This window comes from Urocampus carinirostris, chromosome 5 (genome assembly GCF_059441175.1).
Source record: "Urocampus carinirostris isolate Australia breed hairy pipefish chromosome 5, RoL_Ucar_1.0, whole genome shotgun sequence".
Taxonomy (NCBI): domain Eukaryota; kingdom Metazoa; phylum Chordata; class Actinopteri; order Syngnathiformes; family Syngnathidae; genus Urocampus; species Urocampus carinirostris.
The window spans coordinates 37,964,203-37,979,618 of NC_142353.1; the positions used below are offsets into that span (position 1 = coordinate 37,964,203).

General features: G+C 40.2%; 1 protein-coding gene across 6 annotated transcripts in view; it reads left to right on the plus strand.

Annotated features, from left to right (window-relative positions):
• The window catches only part of LOC148366260 (serine/threonine-protein kinase N2-like), a 42,837-nt gene extending 29,563 nt beyond the window's left edge, over positions 1 to 13,274 (plus strand). For all 6 annotated transcript variants that reach the window (XM_088336697.1, XM_088336696.1, XM_088336699.1 and 3 more), the window contains exons 10-20: positions 583 to 884; positions 1,043 to 1,092; positions 1,168 to 1,225; positions 1,299 to 1,390; positions 1,459 to 1,635; positions 3,798 to 3,860; positions 3,919 to 3,995; positions 5,354 to 5,496; positions 7,783 to 7,890; positions 7,951 to 8,031; positions 10,653 to 13,274. In XM_088336697.1, the coding sequence (XP_088192823.1) occupies positions 583 to 884; positions 1,043 to 1,092; positions 1,168 to 1,225; positions 1,299 to 1,390; positions 1,459 to 1,635; positions 3,798 to 3,860; positions 3,919 to 3,995; positions 5,354 to 5,496; positions 7,783 to 7,890; positions 7,951 to 8,031; positions 10,653 to 10,895 (1,394 nt within the window). In that variant the 3' untranslated portion in view covers positions 10,896 to 13,274. The remainder of the gene's footprint in view (positions 1 to 582; positions 885 to 1,042; positions 1,093 to 1,167; positions 1,226 to 1,298; positions 1,391 to 1,458; positions 1,636 to 3,797; positions 3,861 to 3,918; positions 3,996 to 5,353; positions 5,497 to 7,782; positions 7,891 to 7,950; positions 8,032 to 10,652) is intronic.
• The last annotated feature ends 2,142 nt before the right edge of the window (positions 13,275 to 15,416 follow it).

Sequence of the window (15,416 nt, forward strand, 5' to 3'; positions counted from 1 at the left end):
AGTTAATGGGAAGAAGGATGGAGCCAAATACAGGGGGATTTAGGAACAAAATCTGTTGGAGTGTGCAGGAGACCTAAGAGTGGGGCGGAGGTTCACCTTCCAACAAGACAACAACCTTAAACATAAGTCCTGCCCACTGCCCGAAGATAAAGATAAAGAGCATTTGTGGACAGATGTGCAAAATGCTGTGGACAAACGATTACCATCAAATCTTAAGGAACTTGAGCTGTTTTGTAAGGAAAAAATGGGCAAATATTTTAGTTTCAAGATGTGCAAAAACTCTAGAGATATACCCAAAATGACTTATGGCTGGGATCGCAGAAAATGGCGATTGTACAAAGTACAGTATTTACTCAAAGGGGCCCAATATATTTGCAACACCTACTTTTCATTTTTTTTGTTAGCATAATATAAAATGCTGAATACATGTGGTTTTGCGATTGTGTCAATCATGTCGATTCTTACAAAATATTTAGAGTATTTTATTTATTTAAGTTTGAAGCCTAAGATTTTGCAATATGTCAAAAAGTTCTTAGCCGGCCAATACTTTTGGAAGGCACTAAAACAATGTCTTGGGGGCAGGAAAGAACTTCTTGCGTGCAGCTCAGTTGAACGTCAACTTCTCCACGTGGGCTCATCTGATGCTGAGCGTGCTTCCTGGTTACGCCTCCTTTACCGCTGACTCCGCCCCCCAATCATGCACATCACCGCCGCCAAGGTCGCATTCGCCGTCATCCCCACCGCCAAGGTCTCTCCGGCCTCAGCTCGACAATGCGCCGAATCAGCACTCGTGCAATAAGGAGAAGACGAGCAGAAGTCCTCCCTGCCACCAGGAGGCGACGCTGGACGAAGAGACACAGGAATCAATTCAACGACAACAGATGGTGAGAATCCCATAAAAATAGGTCTGTGGGTTGATGATGAGACAAAAACATGAGTTACTTCTAAATGAAGTTCTTCAAATCACTTGCACATACTTGGTGACCAATTACCAGCAATACTTAATTGTAAATGTTCAATAAATGGATGTTTGTGTGTGCAGACGACCTTCAGGAGAAAAGAAAGCCAAGACCACTCTGGATCTCCTCTCAAGTACTCAAAACATGAATAAGAACACAAAGAAAAACAAATTATAAATGTTTCAACCATGCTCTGCTTCTGTTTTAGGCTGCACATGTCAGATCTGCGCTACATTTCTGTACTTGGCAGAGGTCACTTTGGCAAAGTAGTCAAATCTCAACATCAGCATGGAACTTTAGAATAACGCTTAGTTCTCATGGTGACCGTGCTGCCTTCAGGTGCTGCTGGCCGAGATGACATCGACAGGCTGCCTGTATGCCGTCAAGGCCTTGAAGAAGAGCGATGTGGTCACTCGCGACGAGGTGGACAGGTAGGTTGGCAAACCTTCACATGGCCTTCCCGACATTATTCATTTCCACCACACGCTCACCTGCGCAGTCTGATGAGCGAAAAGAGGATCCTGGAGCTGATCAGGACCCGGCAGCATCCTTTCCTGGTCCAGCTGCACGCCTGCTTCCAGACCAGGGAACACGTCTGCTTCCTGATGGATTTCCTCCCTGGTGGGGACCTCATGATTCACATACACAACAGGGCTTTCACGCCACAGCAGACCAGGTACGATTTGACTTTGTACTCAAACCTTGTTCATTTTAGCAGATGAATTTTGTTTTAACTCAGTTCATGTTTGATATGATCAATTCAACAATATGCATTTATATACACTGTAATCCCTCGTTAATAGCGGTAAATGGGGACCATAACCGCCCGCGATGTGCGAAGTATCCCCCTACTCATTTCTAACATGCACTTTGCCATTCCCTGCCCGCACCAGTAGTTGACCATGGATAATGGATCGCAGCCACAACTGTTCAATTCATTTTAAGCAGGCCCGAAGAGGCAGATTCTGACAAAAGGACTCTCTGCCGGTCCCCGCTTGCAGCAATATGGTACAATGGATCGCGGCTGTTCGGCAGTTCTTTTTAGGCGCTAATAACAGCAAAAACAATGCACCACCAGGCCTGACAAAAGTGGGCTATGCCAGTTCCGTCTCGCAGCAATAGTCAACCAGGGATAACGGATCGCATTTTATTTCAGGTGAGCCCGAACGGCACACTTCCTGACTAAAGTGCTTTCTGCTGGTCCCCGCTCACAGCACTAAGGGATTTTTTTTTGGGTGGAAATAAGGGCAGAAAAGGAGATGCTCGGCCTGACAAAAGTGCGCTCTGCTGGTACCCGCTACCAGCAATGGTCGCCCTGGGATAATGGACAACACACAAAAGCAGTTCACCTTTTGGTGGAAATAACAGCAAAAAATTAGCCCAACAATTATTCACCCAGCTCGAAGCAAAATCAAATTTGGGATTATAGGTTTTGGCATCAACTGTGCTTTTCAATTAAAGCGGGCCTGAACAGCGCACCCCTCAACAATCGTGCCGTTGCTGGTCCTGGCTTGCAGAACTTTTGGATTCAGGGGTAAAGTATCTGCTATAGTGAAGTTCATTTAAGGCGGAAATGGCGGCAGAAAAAGAGCCACTAGGCTCAACAAAAGTCTGCTCCGCTGATCCCCGCTCGCAGCAATAGTCGACTTGGGATAATGGATTGGGGCTACATGAGTGCAGTTCTTTTTCTGGTGGAGAGAACGTCATAAAAAAACGGCCAAGCATGTCAAAAGTGTGCTCAAACATGCCTGCTCAACCTGGGACGATAGATCGCAGCCATTTCTGTGCATTTTATTGTAGCTGGGCCGGAACGGCACACCTTCGTACAAAAGTACCCTCTGCGGTTCCTCACTAGCAACAAAATGCAATCAGAAAAAATGGATTGCAGCCGCTCACTTTTTGGTTGACATAACAACAAAAAAGGAGCTGTGTGACCCAATAAAAATCGCCGTGCTAACTCTCGCCTGCCGCAATATCCAATCCGGATACCGTGTCGCAGAATATATTCCAACCTGCGCCGAACTGAGGCCAAGTACAGAGGAATTACAGTACAGTATATGAATATACAATACATTGATTAGAAAATACACTATTTGCAAGATGTTCAGTCAATAATCAATTCAAAAAAGACAAAACATTTGTAACCATTTTAATGCGGAGTAACACTCGTTCAAAAAATAAATCATTTTAGATGATCGTGACTATTCTTCTTAATTAACGCTATAAACTATTTGGTAACTGTTATCACCCTTAGTTTGAGTTCATTTAACCCATATGTCGTGTTAGGAATATGCACCACAAACTAGGTCAATTTTACCCTCAAGCATACTTAGCCCTGACCACCAAAAAGAAAGGAGTATCGCTCAATATAGTTAATACAATTTCCAAACAATCAATATAGGGCGGAAACAGGGCAAAACAGGTCGATGGCCGGGATGGAGGAGCAAAAGCAGAAACGGGTCCAGAAACAGGTCGGCAACTGGTATCAGGATAATGTCGGATAGTGTAAAGCTTGCCTAGCTGAGAGCGTAGGTTTGCAGAACGGTCTGATGCTGATAACAGGGAGCCGGGGGGGTTAAAAAGTGGCAGGAAGCCAATCAGCGACCAGCGCTGTTGGCACCAACGGGGCAGCCGCAGGTGCCCCGAATCAGTAATCATGACAATATATGCATCCATAACCGTATATTATTCCATTTTATGGCCCTTGAGACAAATCAGTTATTAAATTTTATAACCTTGAAACTGGTCACCGGAGACCCTAACACAACATAAGGGTTGAACCCTGTTGTTATAGCCATAGCTAATAAGTGTTTGTCCTTTTAACGTGCCATCTTGCAGATTTTACTCGGCATGCGTCTTGCTGGCTTTGGAGTTCCTCCATGTCAACTGCATCATCTACCGGTAAGTGAGCAGCAAAACTGTTAAATGGCCGCCTGACTGACAGCTTGTGCACACGCAGAGACCTGAAGCTGGACAACCTGCTGATGGACGCCGACGGCTTTGTCAAAATGACCGATTTCGGACTCTGTAAAGAAGGTGGGAGCAGCTTCCGCCTCGGTTTCTGGTTTTTGTTGATGAATGAATGAATGAAAACTTTGTTTTGAACATTATAAAATAAAAACGGAACAAAAACAATGACAACAAAAATAATGTTGACATAACATGCTCGAAAAAGGGGTAGTAAGAAGCAGACGCTTATTTTCCCTTCTCTTCATCTTCCCGATTAAATGCATTTTACAGATAGCTCCTCTTGTGTCTAATATAACAAAGTCTCACGGATATACATATTACATAGGTCAGATATCAAAAATTATAATAATAGCAATAGGGATATTTTTTTCATAGTACCCATCTATTTACGTTATAATGCTACTAGTCATTAAATATTGTGACACCAATGATAATAACAACAATAGCAATAATAAAAGTTGTGATATAATGATAGTAACAATAACAACAAGGTTAACTATAGTTGTAAAGGCAGTATTTCCAATCTCTAGTATCACTCATACGCCATTTTCTTCATCTCTGTATTCTGCCAGTAATGTTTTTTTGTATTTATATTTGAACACGTGAATAGTTGGACATTGGAACAATTTACAAGACGAGATCAAACAAAGTTTGACTCCACACACAGACACACACGTGCTTTTCCTGGTGGTTCTCACCTTTGGGATTTTGAATTTACTACAGCCCCTTAATCCCAGTGAATAATTTTTGGATGTTTTCTGGTACTGTGTTTTTGTTGACCTTAAATAGCAGTTGTGAAGTGAAAACATTTACTAAATCATCCCATTTTAATCATTTGGACTGCAGGAATAAAATATTAGTATGATCCCGATATTCTACCCTGTGTATGGTTCTAATTACATGTTTTTGAAGGATAAAAAGGGGCTGTAGTGAACTTTTGTAATTATTGCCCCAGACTTCTGCACAATATTTAAGTATGGCAGAACTAGAGAACAATATAATAAATACAATGCATTATAGTTTAAAAGGAATTTGGCTTTATTCGTTATTGAAATGTTTTTAGATAACTTAGTTTGTATGTGTCTGATGTGTGTTTTCCAGCTTCATTTATTATCTATGATGATCCCCAAAAACTTAATTTCTGATACAGTGTCTATTGCAGCACCATCTATTTTTACTTCTAAATTTTGATTTGCCTTTCGATTACCAAATAATATTACTTTTGTTTTATTTAAATTTAAAGATAAATTATTCATATCCATCCATTCTTTTAGGTTAATTAATTCACGATAATGCAGGTTACCAAATCAATATGGTTATCTTTTGAATAGAAAATGTTAGTGTCGTCTGCTAATATTACTGATTTTAATAGTTTCGAAACATTATATATTAACTATATTTTTTGATATATTTCTGGTGCTCAGGGATCGGTCACGGGGATCGTACGTCCACTTTCTGCGGAACGCCCGAGTTCCTGGCACCCGAAGTTCTGACGGATGACGACTACACGCGGGCCGTGGACTGGTGGGGGATGGGAGTGCTCATCTACGAGATGCTGGTGGGCGAGGTCGGTTTTGAGAATTCATTTTTCTCTAGTGACAAGATTGGATAGACTGAGAAATGAAATTGTGAGAGACAGAACTGGAGTAGTCGTGGAACTGAGCAAGCGTGTTGATAAGAGAGTACTCGGTTGGTTTGAACACATGGAGAGGATGGATGAGGAGCGAATGTTGAAGAGGATCTACAGAGCAGAAGTCAATGGAAGGAGACCAAGAGGAAGGCCGCGATCGACGTGGATGGGTGGTGTTATGAGTGCACTGCAGGAAAGAGGTCTAAATATAATGGAAGCTAGAGCTTTTGTTGGTGATAGAAAGGAGTGGAGAGGTGTTGTGAAAGGATAGTGGGATTGTGGACGCGTTCTTAAGGATGAGCTGGGCACCCGTATGATGCCGCAGGGGTAAACCAGTGAAAGCTGTCGGGCCCTGCTGTTGAACAAAAGAGTGTGTTGTGTCACCCTGACCCGAGTGACATGGCCGCTTTCTGGTGTCACGTTTCATCTGGAGGGACGAAAGCATGACCAACTTGGGTGCCGAGGTGCCTAACTTGTTTGGGTGTTTGGGCAATTGGGTTGGCCATGGTCTAAAAAATTTTGTGTGTTTTGTTTTTGTTATTTATTTCCCTTTTATTTTCTTTGTTATTGTATGTGTGTGTGTCTTGCTGTCGGTCACCCCTCTTGAGGGATATGACCAAGGTAGATAGATAGATAGATTTTTCTCTAGGGGTGTCAAACTCAATTTTTCACTCTGGTCTGGTTGGGGTTTGTCCAAATTGGGTTTTCCTCAAGAAAAACTCTGATAAGAATATTCTACTGTTCTCAAATACTGTATATATTTTAATGTACTACACAAAATAGGTTCCTAACCAGGGCTGGCCCAAGCCTTCATGGGGCCCGGAGCAATTTTAGATTTTGGGATCCATTATGACTTGATAATTTTCATGCATACTAGTATAACTCATTCCATGGGCAACGATTTGGAGTCGGGGGCCGCATTGGGTTTAAAAATGTGGCGAAGGGGCCCATCTTGGAGACGGATCCAATTTTCCCATTTGTGAATAAATATACTTGCAGACATCTATATGAGATATTTCTTTTGAAAAGATTAGTCTAGTCAAATTGGTTTTGATCGCAATTAAAGCAAAATGATATAAAAGATCCCAGTTTTAGGCACTTCATTGATATTGAGTTTTGAAATATTACTCTATTTGTTTTTTTAATAGTCAGATTTTTGTTGAAGTTCTGTAGTTTTTTTTGTAGTATTACTGTAGTTTTAATTTCGTAGTATTTTTGTAATATTTCCATAGTAGTATTTTCTTAGTATTTCTGTAGTATTTTTGTTGTGTTTTGATATTTTGAAGTTTTTTCGTTGTATATCTGTGGTATTTTTGTAGTATTACAGTAGATGTTATATGATTTTTGTAATTTTGTAATATTACTGCAGTATTATTTTTTTTAGTATTTTTGTGCTCTTTATGTTGTATTTTGTAGTATTTCCGTAGTAGAACTTTTTGAGTCGGATTCAAAAATGTGGCCAGGGGCCCATTTTGGAGACTATCTAATTTTCCCATTTATAAATAAAAATATATAGAGACATCTACATGATATATTTCTTTTTAAAGGATTAGTCTCATCAAATTGGTTTTGATCGCGATCAAAACAAAATTATTCAATAGGTCATAGTTTTTGGCACTTCATTTGAGATTGAGTTTTAAAGTATTACTCTAGTTGTTATTTGTATTTTTTTTTAAAGTCAGATTTTTGTTGAAGTTCTGTAGTTTTTTTGTAGTATTACTGTAGTTTTAATTTCGTAGTATTTTTGTAATATTTCCATAGTAGTATTTTCTTAGTATTTTTGTTATGTTTTGATATTTTGAAGATTTTTCATTGTATATCTGTGGTATTTTTGTAGTATTACAGTAGATGTTATATGATTTTTGTAATTTTGTAATATTACTGCAGTATTATTATATTTTTTGTATTTTTGTGTTATTTATGTTGTATTTTGTAGTATTTCCGTGGTAGACCTTTTGTTGTGTATCTGTAGTATTTCTATAGTACAGTATTACTGTAGCTTCATTTTTGTGGTATTTTCGTCGTATTTCCGTAGTCGATTTTTTGCAGTGTTGCTTTAATTGTATTTTTGCAGTATTTCTGTCGTGTTACCTCTGTAGTAGTATTTGTGCACTATCGTCCCGCGGGGAAGCACTGGCCCCCGGACTGTTGGTTTGAGACCCCTGTTCTACACTCACAACATGGTCCTTGTGCTGATGCTGTATCTTGATGTTCCTATACTAGTCGCCCTTTCTTGGAGAAGACGAGGAGGAAGTTTTCGACAGCATCGTTAACGACGACGTGACGTATCCGCCATCGCTTCCACCTGATGCCGTGGAAATAATCCAAAAGGTATTTTGGATTAAAGCGCATTCATCTCTAAACGATAATCAATGTGTTTCTGGATTTTAGCTGCTGAAGAAAAACCCGCTGAAGAGGCTTGGCAACGGGGAGAGAGATGCAAATGAATTAAAAGGGGAGGTCTTCTTTGAGGTACAGTAATCCCTTGCAGTATCGAGGTTTACTTATAGTGGTTTGGCTATTTGATCGTGTTCTGCATTTTGATTGGCTAAACAGTCGTCCTGCCCATTTTTTGCCTGCGTCTGCCTGTGCATCAATCGTGTTGTGGTCTGAGTTGTTCATGTACGTAGAACAGCTTGACAAACCTACGTCGCGCATGAGCAAATCTTTTTTTAATTTCAAGTTTATATATTGTACTTATATATTATATATTATATGTAATATTATTGGTCCGTTACCTTTAATAACACAGTTATTAATGTTTTCTTCGATTACAAAAACTATTGTTTGCTGTGTTTGAGTTGCCTGTGAGCTGTAAAAACCTGTTTCGCACCTGCTGGGAATATCAGTTTAACAAAAGTGGCAGTAAATGTAATTGAAATTCCTTTAAGTTTTGTATATGAGAGAAAAGGGGTGAGTATAATAATTTTTTTCGTCCCACTCCCTTTTCATTCTGTTATGATTTAGGTTTTATTTACCGGTACATGTGTACACAAATAATATAACTGCCTGAAATGAATGAATAAATGAATGAAATGAGATGAAAGTTTCTCTAAAAGGTATTATGTCAATAAAACACTCTAGGCCGACAAAAGCATCGGCAGCCAGGGCCAAAGCAAAGTTGGACTTCTTGACCCGCTAAACTTGCTCTGTAGCCGCATTGGCACCCCTAGTGGTTCCCTGGCTTTTTTTTTTTTTTTTTTTTTTTCAAAAATGTGCAATAATGGAAAAATATATGGTTTCTGTTGGAGGATAAACAGAATATATTCTTAGCGTTTTCTAATGAATATAGATAGAAACAGTAACTGTTTATTTCCTTATGAGGTTTATAAGACCTTTAATACTTTTGCAGCTCCAAACAAATATTTTTTTGGGGTCCAATTTGGCTCAACATTTTGTGTTTCTGACCTCTTCTTTAAAATAATTGAAATTCACTTTTCCATAATGTCCACATGATGACAACGAAGTACCATCTGAAGTAAAGTGGATTGTGTCCTTAAAGGAAGTGCCTGCAAATTCAATTGTTGCTACTCTCTGTTGCAATCTCCTGGCTTAAAGTCATGATTGCAGCCTCAGTCAGCTCATTCTTCAAGTACCAATAAACCTTTTCTTTCATCTTTTTGGGAGTTTGGACTGTATTTAAAACAGGCCTTTTCCTACTTTTACAATTTTCAGGCTACACTAAAAAAACAAAAATCAGGAACAAGCATTAAATCACCCCTCCTCCTCTTATTCCTAATGTGTTGTGAGTCCGGGAAAAGCAGATAGGCGCAGTGGGAAAAATATTAAGGCTCCTTGAACTCAGTTGGTGATTTATACACATATTTATTAGAGAAAATGTTCTCCTTTTCAATTTTTGAAGACACCTCAATCGATGCAACCCACCTTTTATCAATAGAGTAGCAATAAAGTAACAATCTTATTCTTACAATTACAGTTTGACAGTAAAGAAGTAGGCATGAAAATGGGTCAGAGCTTGAATAGGTGGGATGGGTACAAGGGAAATTCCATTTTTATTTGTGTATATTATGCACCCCTAAGGTGCGATTCAAATCGGGATACATTTATTAAAATGTTTTCCCAGCTTAAACTAAGCAATGAAAGTGACAAACGTTGAATAATCCGTCACCAATACAAATCATTTATTGACAAATATGAACACCATACCAACATAAAATCTTCGATGTCTGTATTTAATGTCCTATTACTATTACTATTCATCTTCTTTTTGCGTTTATTGATATATTTCAGGACAACTTTCTGTTTTCACGTCTCTGGTACCATGAATAGAAATAGTGTGCTAATGATAAAATTCCCGTGCCACGGTGGATGAGTGAATAGCACGTCTGCGGGACAGTGATGAGGTCAAGTGTTCAAATTCAGCTACCAACCTGCTTGTGCTGAGTTTGCATGTTCTCCCCGTGCTTGCGTGGGTTCCCCCCGGGCACTGCGGTTTCTTCCCACATTTCAAAAACATGCATGGCCGATTAATCGCTGACTTTAAATTGTGAGTGAGCATATGAATATCTCTGCGATGGGCTGGCAACCAGTTCAGGGAGGTTCCTGCCCACCGCCCGAAGATAACAGGGATGGGCCTGAAATTAAAAAATATATATATAGACCTACAAGTACAATAAATTTCAGTACATTTATACAGGGGCGTCATGGCAGTTGAGTGGTTAACGCGTCCATGGCACAGTTCTGAGCTCTTAGGTTCAAATCCAGCTACTAGCCTTCCTGTGCAGAGTTTGCATGTTTTCCCCGTGCTTGCATGAATTTCCTACGGGCACTCTGGTTTCCTTCCAAATTTTAAAATCATGCATTTCAGGTTAATTGGCTGGTCCAAATTGTCCCTAGGTGTGAATGACCGAGTGACTTGTCTGTCTCTGTGTGTGATTGGCTGGCAACCAGTTGAGGGTGTCCCCTGCCCACTGCCCTACAATTGCTGGGATGGGCTGCAGCACCCCCACGACCCTACTGAGGATTAGTTGTGCAGATAATGGACGGATGGATGGACCTTTATAAGGTTGTCATTGACAACTTGTAGGCCTGGTGTGCATCGTCCTCAATGGTTTCCTTGTTTTGACCTCTAGGACGTGGACTGGGACGCTCTGCTCTCCAAGCAAGTGACTCCGCCCTTCTTGCCGTCCCTTAAGACGTCAATGGATGTCAGCAATTTTGACAGCGACTTCACGCGCCTTCAACCTGTTCTGTCTCCGCCCGCCACGCCCGGCGGACTCACAGCCCAGCAGCAGGAGGCCTTCGCCGACTTCGATTTCTGCACAGTTAGTGACTTTCGCGCAGATTCCTCGCCACTTACGCCCAGTTCTGCTTGACCGTAAAGAGCTTAGCACACTGCCCTGACCTCACCGGCGCTCACATGACTCCTGCATGGCACCAAGTAGCATTCTTCAAAAAAATAGCAATCAATGAAGCCAAGCCATAGAAATGCTAGTAGAGCCATATTTGCAGTGTTGGGCACGTTACTGAAAAACAGTGAGTTACTAGTTACTTCATTTAAAATGTACAGTGATCCCTTGGTTATTGCGCCTAATGTGGACCAGAACCCCTCGCGAAAAGTGAAAATCCGCGGAGTAGCTTTGCATCTTCATAAAAGCCCCGAAGGGTCAAACTTACCTCGAGGTGACGTCCTTACCGACTGAGAGTATATGACTGTAACAAAATAACAACTATAGGTCTACAAATACAAACACAGAAAACAGAATTGCAGTTGAATGTTCTTTATTGTCATGCAAAAGTACAACAAAATCAGAGGTTTTTTTTCTTTCAGTGCAAGAAAGCGATTTAGAGAGCGGCTGGCTAGCTACACTCTAGCATCAGGTATCGAGTTGAGCCAGGTCTAGGCGATGATTGAAATGCAACTGTCCCAAATGTAGCGGTTTCCCACAAGTTGTATCTCCAGGTCATCCGTTTCATGGTTAATGGATCAGGCGTTGGTGAGATACAGGCTCGGCAGGGGTGGCTCAAGAGACTTGTTAGCCTAGCCGTAGCAGTTGGACGGACCTGCAGCCTCGCTATTTGGTTCTCTCCCCACGGCCTCTCAGTCGCTTCCCGAACCTGATAATAATAATAATCCATGGAGCACCCGCTGGTGATCACCGTTTCTTTGTGCTTTTCTGACTTTACTTAAAGTCCGATTTAATTGATAAATTTCTTTTTAATGTAGCGAGCTGCTGTTCCTGTTTATTTTCGATGGAACCAGTGATTAGTGCGCCCCCATTAGAGCATTTGCCGTGTGCTGTCAGGTCAGAACACGATACGTTGATATTTATTGACAATAAAGACAATTCAATTCAAAATCTGCAAAGTAGTGAACCAGAGATAACCAAAGCACAATGTAGCTAGGGGTTTCTGTAATTCCGTTACCTCCTAGTTTACTGACACCCAAAAGTAGCGTGTTACTCTGAAGGTAACTACTTTATTACAAATTACCCTATATACTTGCATTGAAGCCGACCGCTAAAAATGCTTTAAATTAGCCACATGATACAAGAAATAGTAATATCACCCAATGGAAGCATATAAATGCTAAAAGGAAGGGGATTAAGTACTAAGCCCTGCGGAACGCCACATGTAACACTAAAGGGCTCGGACGTCATCTTACCGTATCTAACACAATACATGCTATCTGAGAGATATTATTTGAACCATAAGAGGATGGTTCCTGAGAGACCAATCCCTTTGTCCAGCCGATCTAGTAAGATATAATGGTCCACAGTGTCAAAGGCAGCACTGAGATACAGCAGCAGCAACAGTGATGAAGCGCAGAAGTTCACTGCTAGGAAATGATCGTTGGTTACACAGACCCTTTAAACTTCCATTTTTAAAAGGGGCCTCAAACTATCATCTCGTGGGCCACAACTGACCCACAGGCCACGAGTTTGAGACCCGTGTACACAGACCTGTGTAAACAGGGTAGTGTTCATATTTCTTGGGAAGTGCAATATTAAGATTTTGCAAACGGACACTTAACCAAGACTCTCCATACCTATTTTGTGCCTGGGCTTTAGACCACTCAACGATTTCCTTCTCCATTTCTAGGTAGTGTCCAAGATGTTTTCTTTGTTCCTCCAGGCATGGTGTTTTGCAAAAATAATTTTATGGATAAAAAGACCAAAATTCAGCACACTATTATTATTTTATGCTCACATTTGCCCCAATCGATTTTGTTTTCCCTGTATAAACCACGCCCCCTTCCTAAGTGCTGCCTACCATTCGCTACTGGTGACACACAACCAAATCTGCGCATATAAACTGACCCCCTCTTACTTCAGTACTTTATTTAATTGTTTTAAATACGGCTTCGATGCAAGTATACACATTAGGGAGAATATCTCAATGAAGAGAAATTCAACGTCCCTGTACTGTGTGCTCGAGACGGTACAATTGTAACCGTATTCACTTGTATTTAGTAGGTAAATGAAAACCTGCCCGCCAATCAGGGAATGTTGCTGGTCGATTGAGGTTGCTATGTGACGTGTTAGTCCCAACACTGCACTTGTAGGTCAAGGCTGCAAATTCTATTTATTTATTCATCACAGCGCACTGCAGATAAGTCAATATCAACATTATTCCTGATTGTATCAGTATGCCAAAAATAGGGTCAAATGGGAAAGACCCTGACTGTTACCTGCCACAACAAATATAAATGTGAATAAATGAATGTAAACGATACAAATACCACATTGTTTTTTGTGTGTCTCGTCAATAAATACATCGGTTTGCTGTGGAATAGAGTGCAACTTTCTCGCCTGTAGTTGTCATGCTGGATGGATTTGCTTTCTTTCTGGAACATGCGCTTCACCTCGGGTAAGCCTACATGCAGGGTTGGGTAGGGTTACTTTAACTTGATTACTTTCAATTACTTTGGATTACTCCAGTACCAAATATGCTAATAAAAGACAAAATAAACTAAATATGAATAAAATGACTCAATTTTGTGCAGAATTGGGGAGTAACAGAATACACGAAACGGCAAAAATGATGTTGGCAAGCTGTTTGGATTTATTTTCATTTTGTTTCTGTCGCATTTTATGTTAGTTTTGCCGGAGATCAAAGCCAGGAGAGAAAGCTTACCACGTGTTGTGAGTCATAATTTTATTCATATCTAGATTCTTTTGTCTTTTATTAGCATATTTGGTATTGGAGTAATCCAAAAGTAATTGAAAGTAATCCAGTTAAAGTAACCCTACCCAACCCTGCCTACATGTTAAGTTAACTGGACGATTCCTGTTGCCTTCCTCTACTTTGTCTTTTCCCTATTTGCTGATTAAATTTATTGGTACCTTTAGGGAAATTCACTTCCACCGACTGTACCAGGGTACAACAACGAACGTAACACCACACAAAAACAGTAGAATGACAAATCTACATCACAGTGGGACATGAGGGTAGACTGATATAATAGGTCAGCGGAGCCTGTTGTGGAAAGGTAATGGCAGAGGGGATCAGGCTTTTCCCGAAACAGGCCTTCCTAAATCTTATTTGTTCTTTATCCATGCCCTGATGGTAAGAGGATGAAGTATTGGTGTAGTGAGCAATGTTCCCTCTAAGCTGCGCGCGTGCGCAATCGCGCACTGCCCGCACATTCTCAGCGCACAAGAAAATCTAGCCAGCTCACAAAAATGAGGGCTCAAAATTGCTAATTAATAAGCGGCGTAAGTCAAAGTTACAGTGCATGAAGGTAAAAATACAAGGGTTCCCCTGACACTGTGTTCTAAATGCGGTATTTTGAAGTCAAGGTCGAAGTAGAACGAAGTTGAGTAAAGTCAGTAGTTTTTCGAGAACCGGCTTCTTCGGCTCGGCTCACTAAAAGGAACCGGCTCTTTCGGGTCCTAAACGGCTCTTCAGGTTGTTTTTGCTTCTTTAATCCCAACATGACCAAATATTATGTAAAATTATGCACAAAATGACTTAAAGGAAGGGGGGAATAGAACAAAAAAGAAAAAAAAATACCAAAATGAAAAAGTAATGAAAAGCTGAGAAAAATTTAGAAAAAAAGACAGAAAAAATAGAAAAGAAAGAAACAAAGGAAAAAAGTAAATAGAGAACAAAAAGAAAAAAGTAACAGCTAGGAAAAAATAAACACAATGAGACTTTTTTTTAAAGGAATTAAAAAAAAGTAGAAAAAAACACTGAAAAAGAAGAAAAAGCTTGTGTTGCATTCAAATAATTTCCAATGATATCAAGTGAATCTTGTTGCCAACATTGTACTTCCACTAAAAAATTTGATTAAGTACAGTTCTGTATCTTGCAACCGACTAAATAAGTCCCCAAAAATGTTAGTATTATGCGACAAAATATATCAGGAAAAAAAAGAAATGGATATCTTGTGAAAGAATTGTAAAAACAAATGACGTTTGTAGGCCGTACAACCTTTGCAATCGTACATGAGTCGATTCATTCAAAAGAGAAAAATAATTTTGCATTGCCGGAAACTCAGCAAAATGTAACTTGATGTCAAGTTTTGGACATGTTTGATGATGATTTAGTTGCCACACTTGGGATTATGGTTGCTCACTGTTGTTTCAAGTGTTGCTCACCAACTTTGTGTGAACACTCAGACCCGTGGAAAATTAGAGGGAACATTGGTAGTGAGTTATATCCTGGACTATTGTGTTTGCCAGGCAGATGATGGACCTATTATTTACGTCTGAGAGGTTGGGTGTGTTTAGGCCGGTTAAATTGGCTGTCTTGTCTGTCATACGTGAGTTTGGTCCAGTTTGTATCAGAGATGTAGCAAATATGGGTGGTAAATAAATTATTCTGACAAACCATTTATTGACCAATTGGATTCAAGAGCTGAGTTTATTCTCTTCAAAACTCGTCTCACCTGT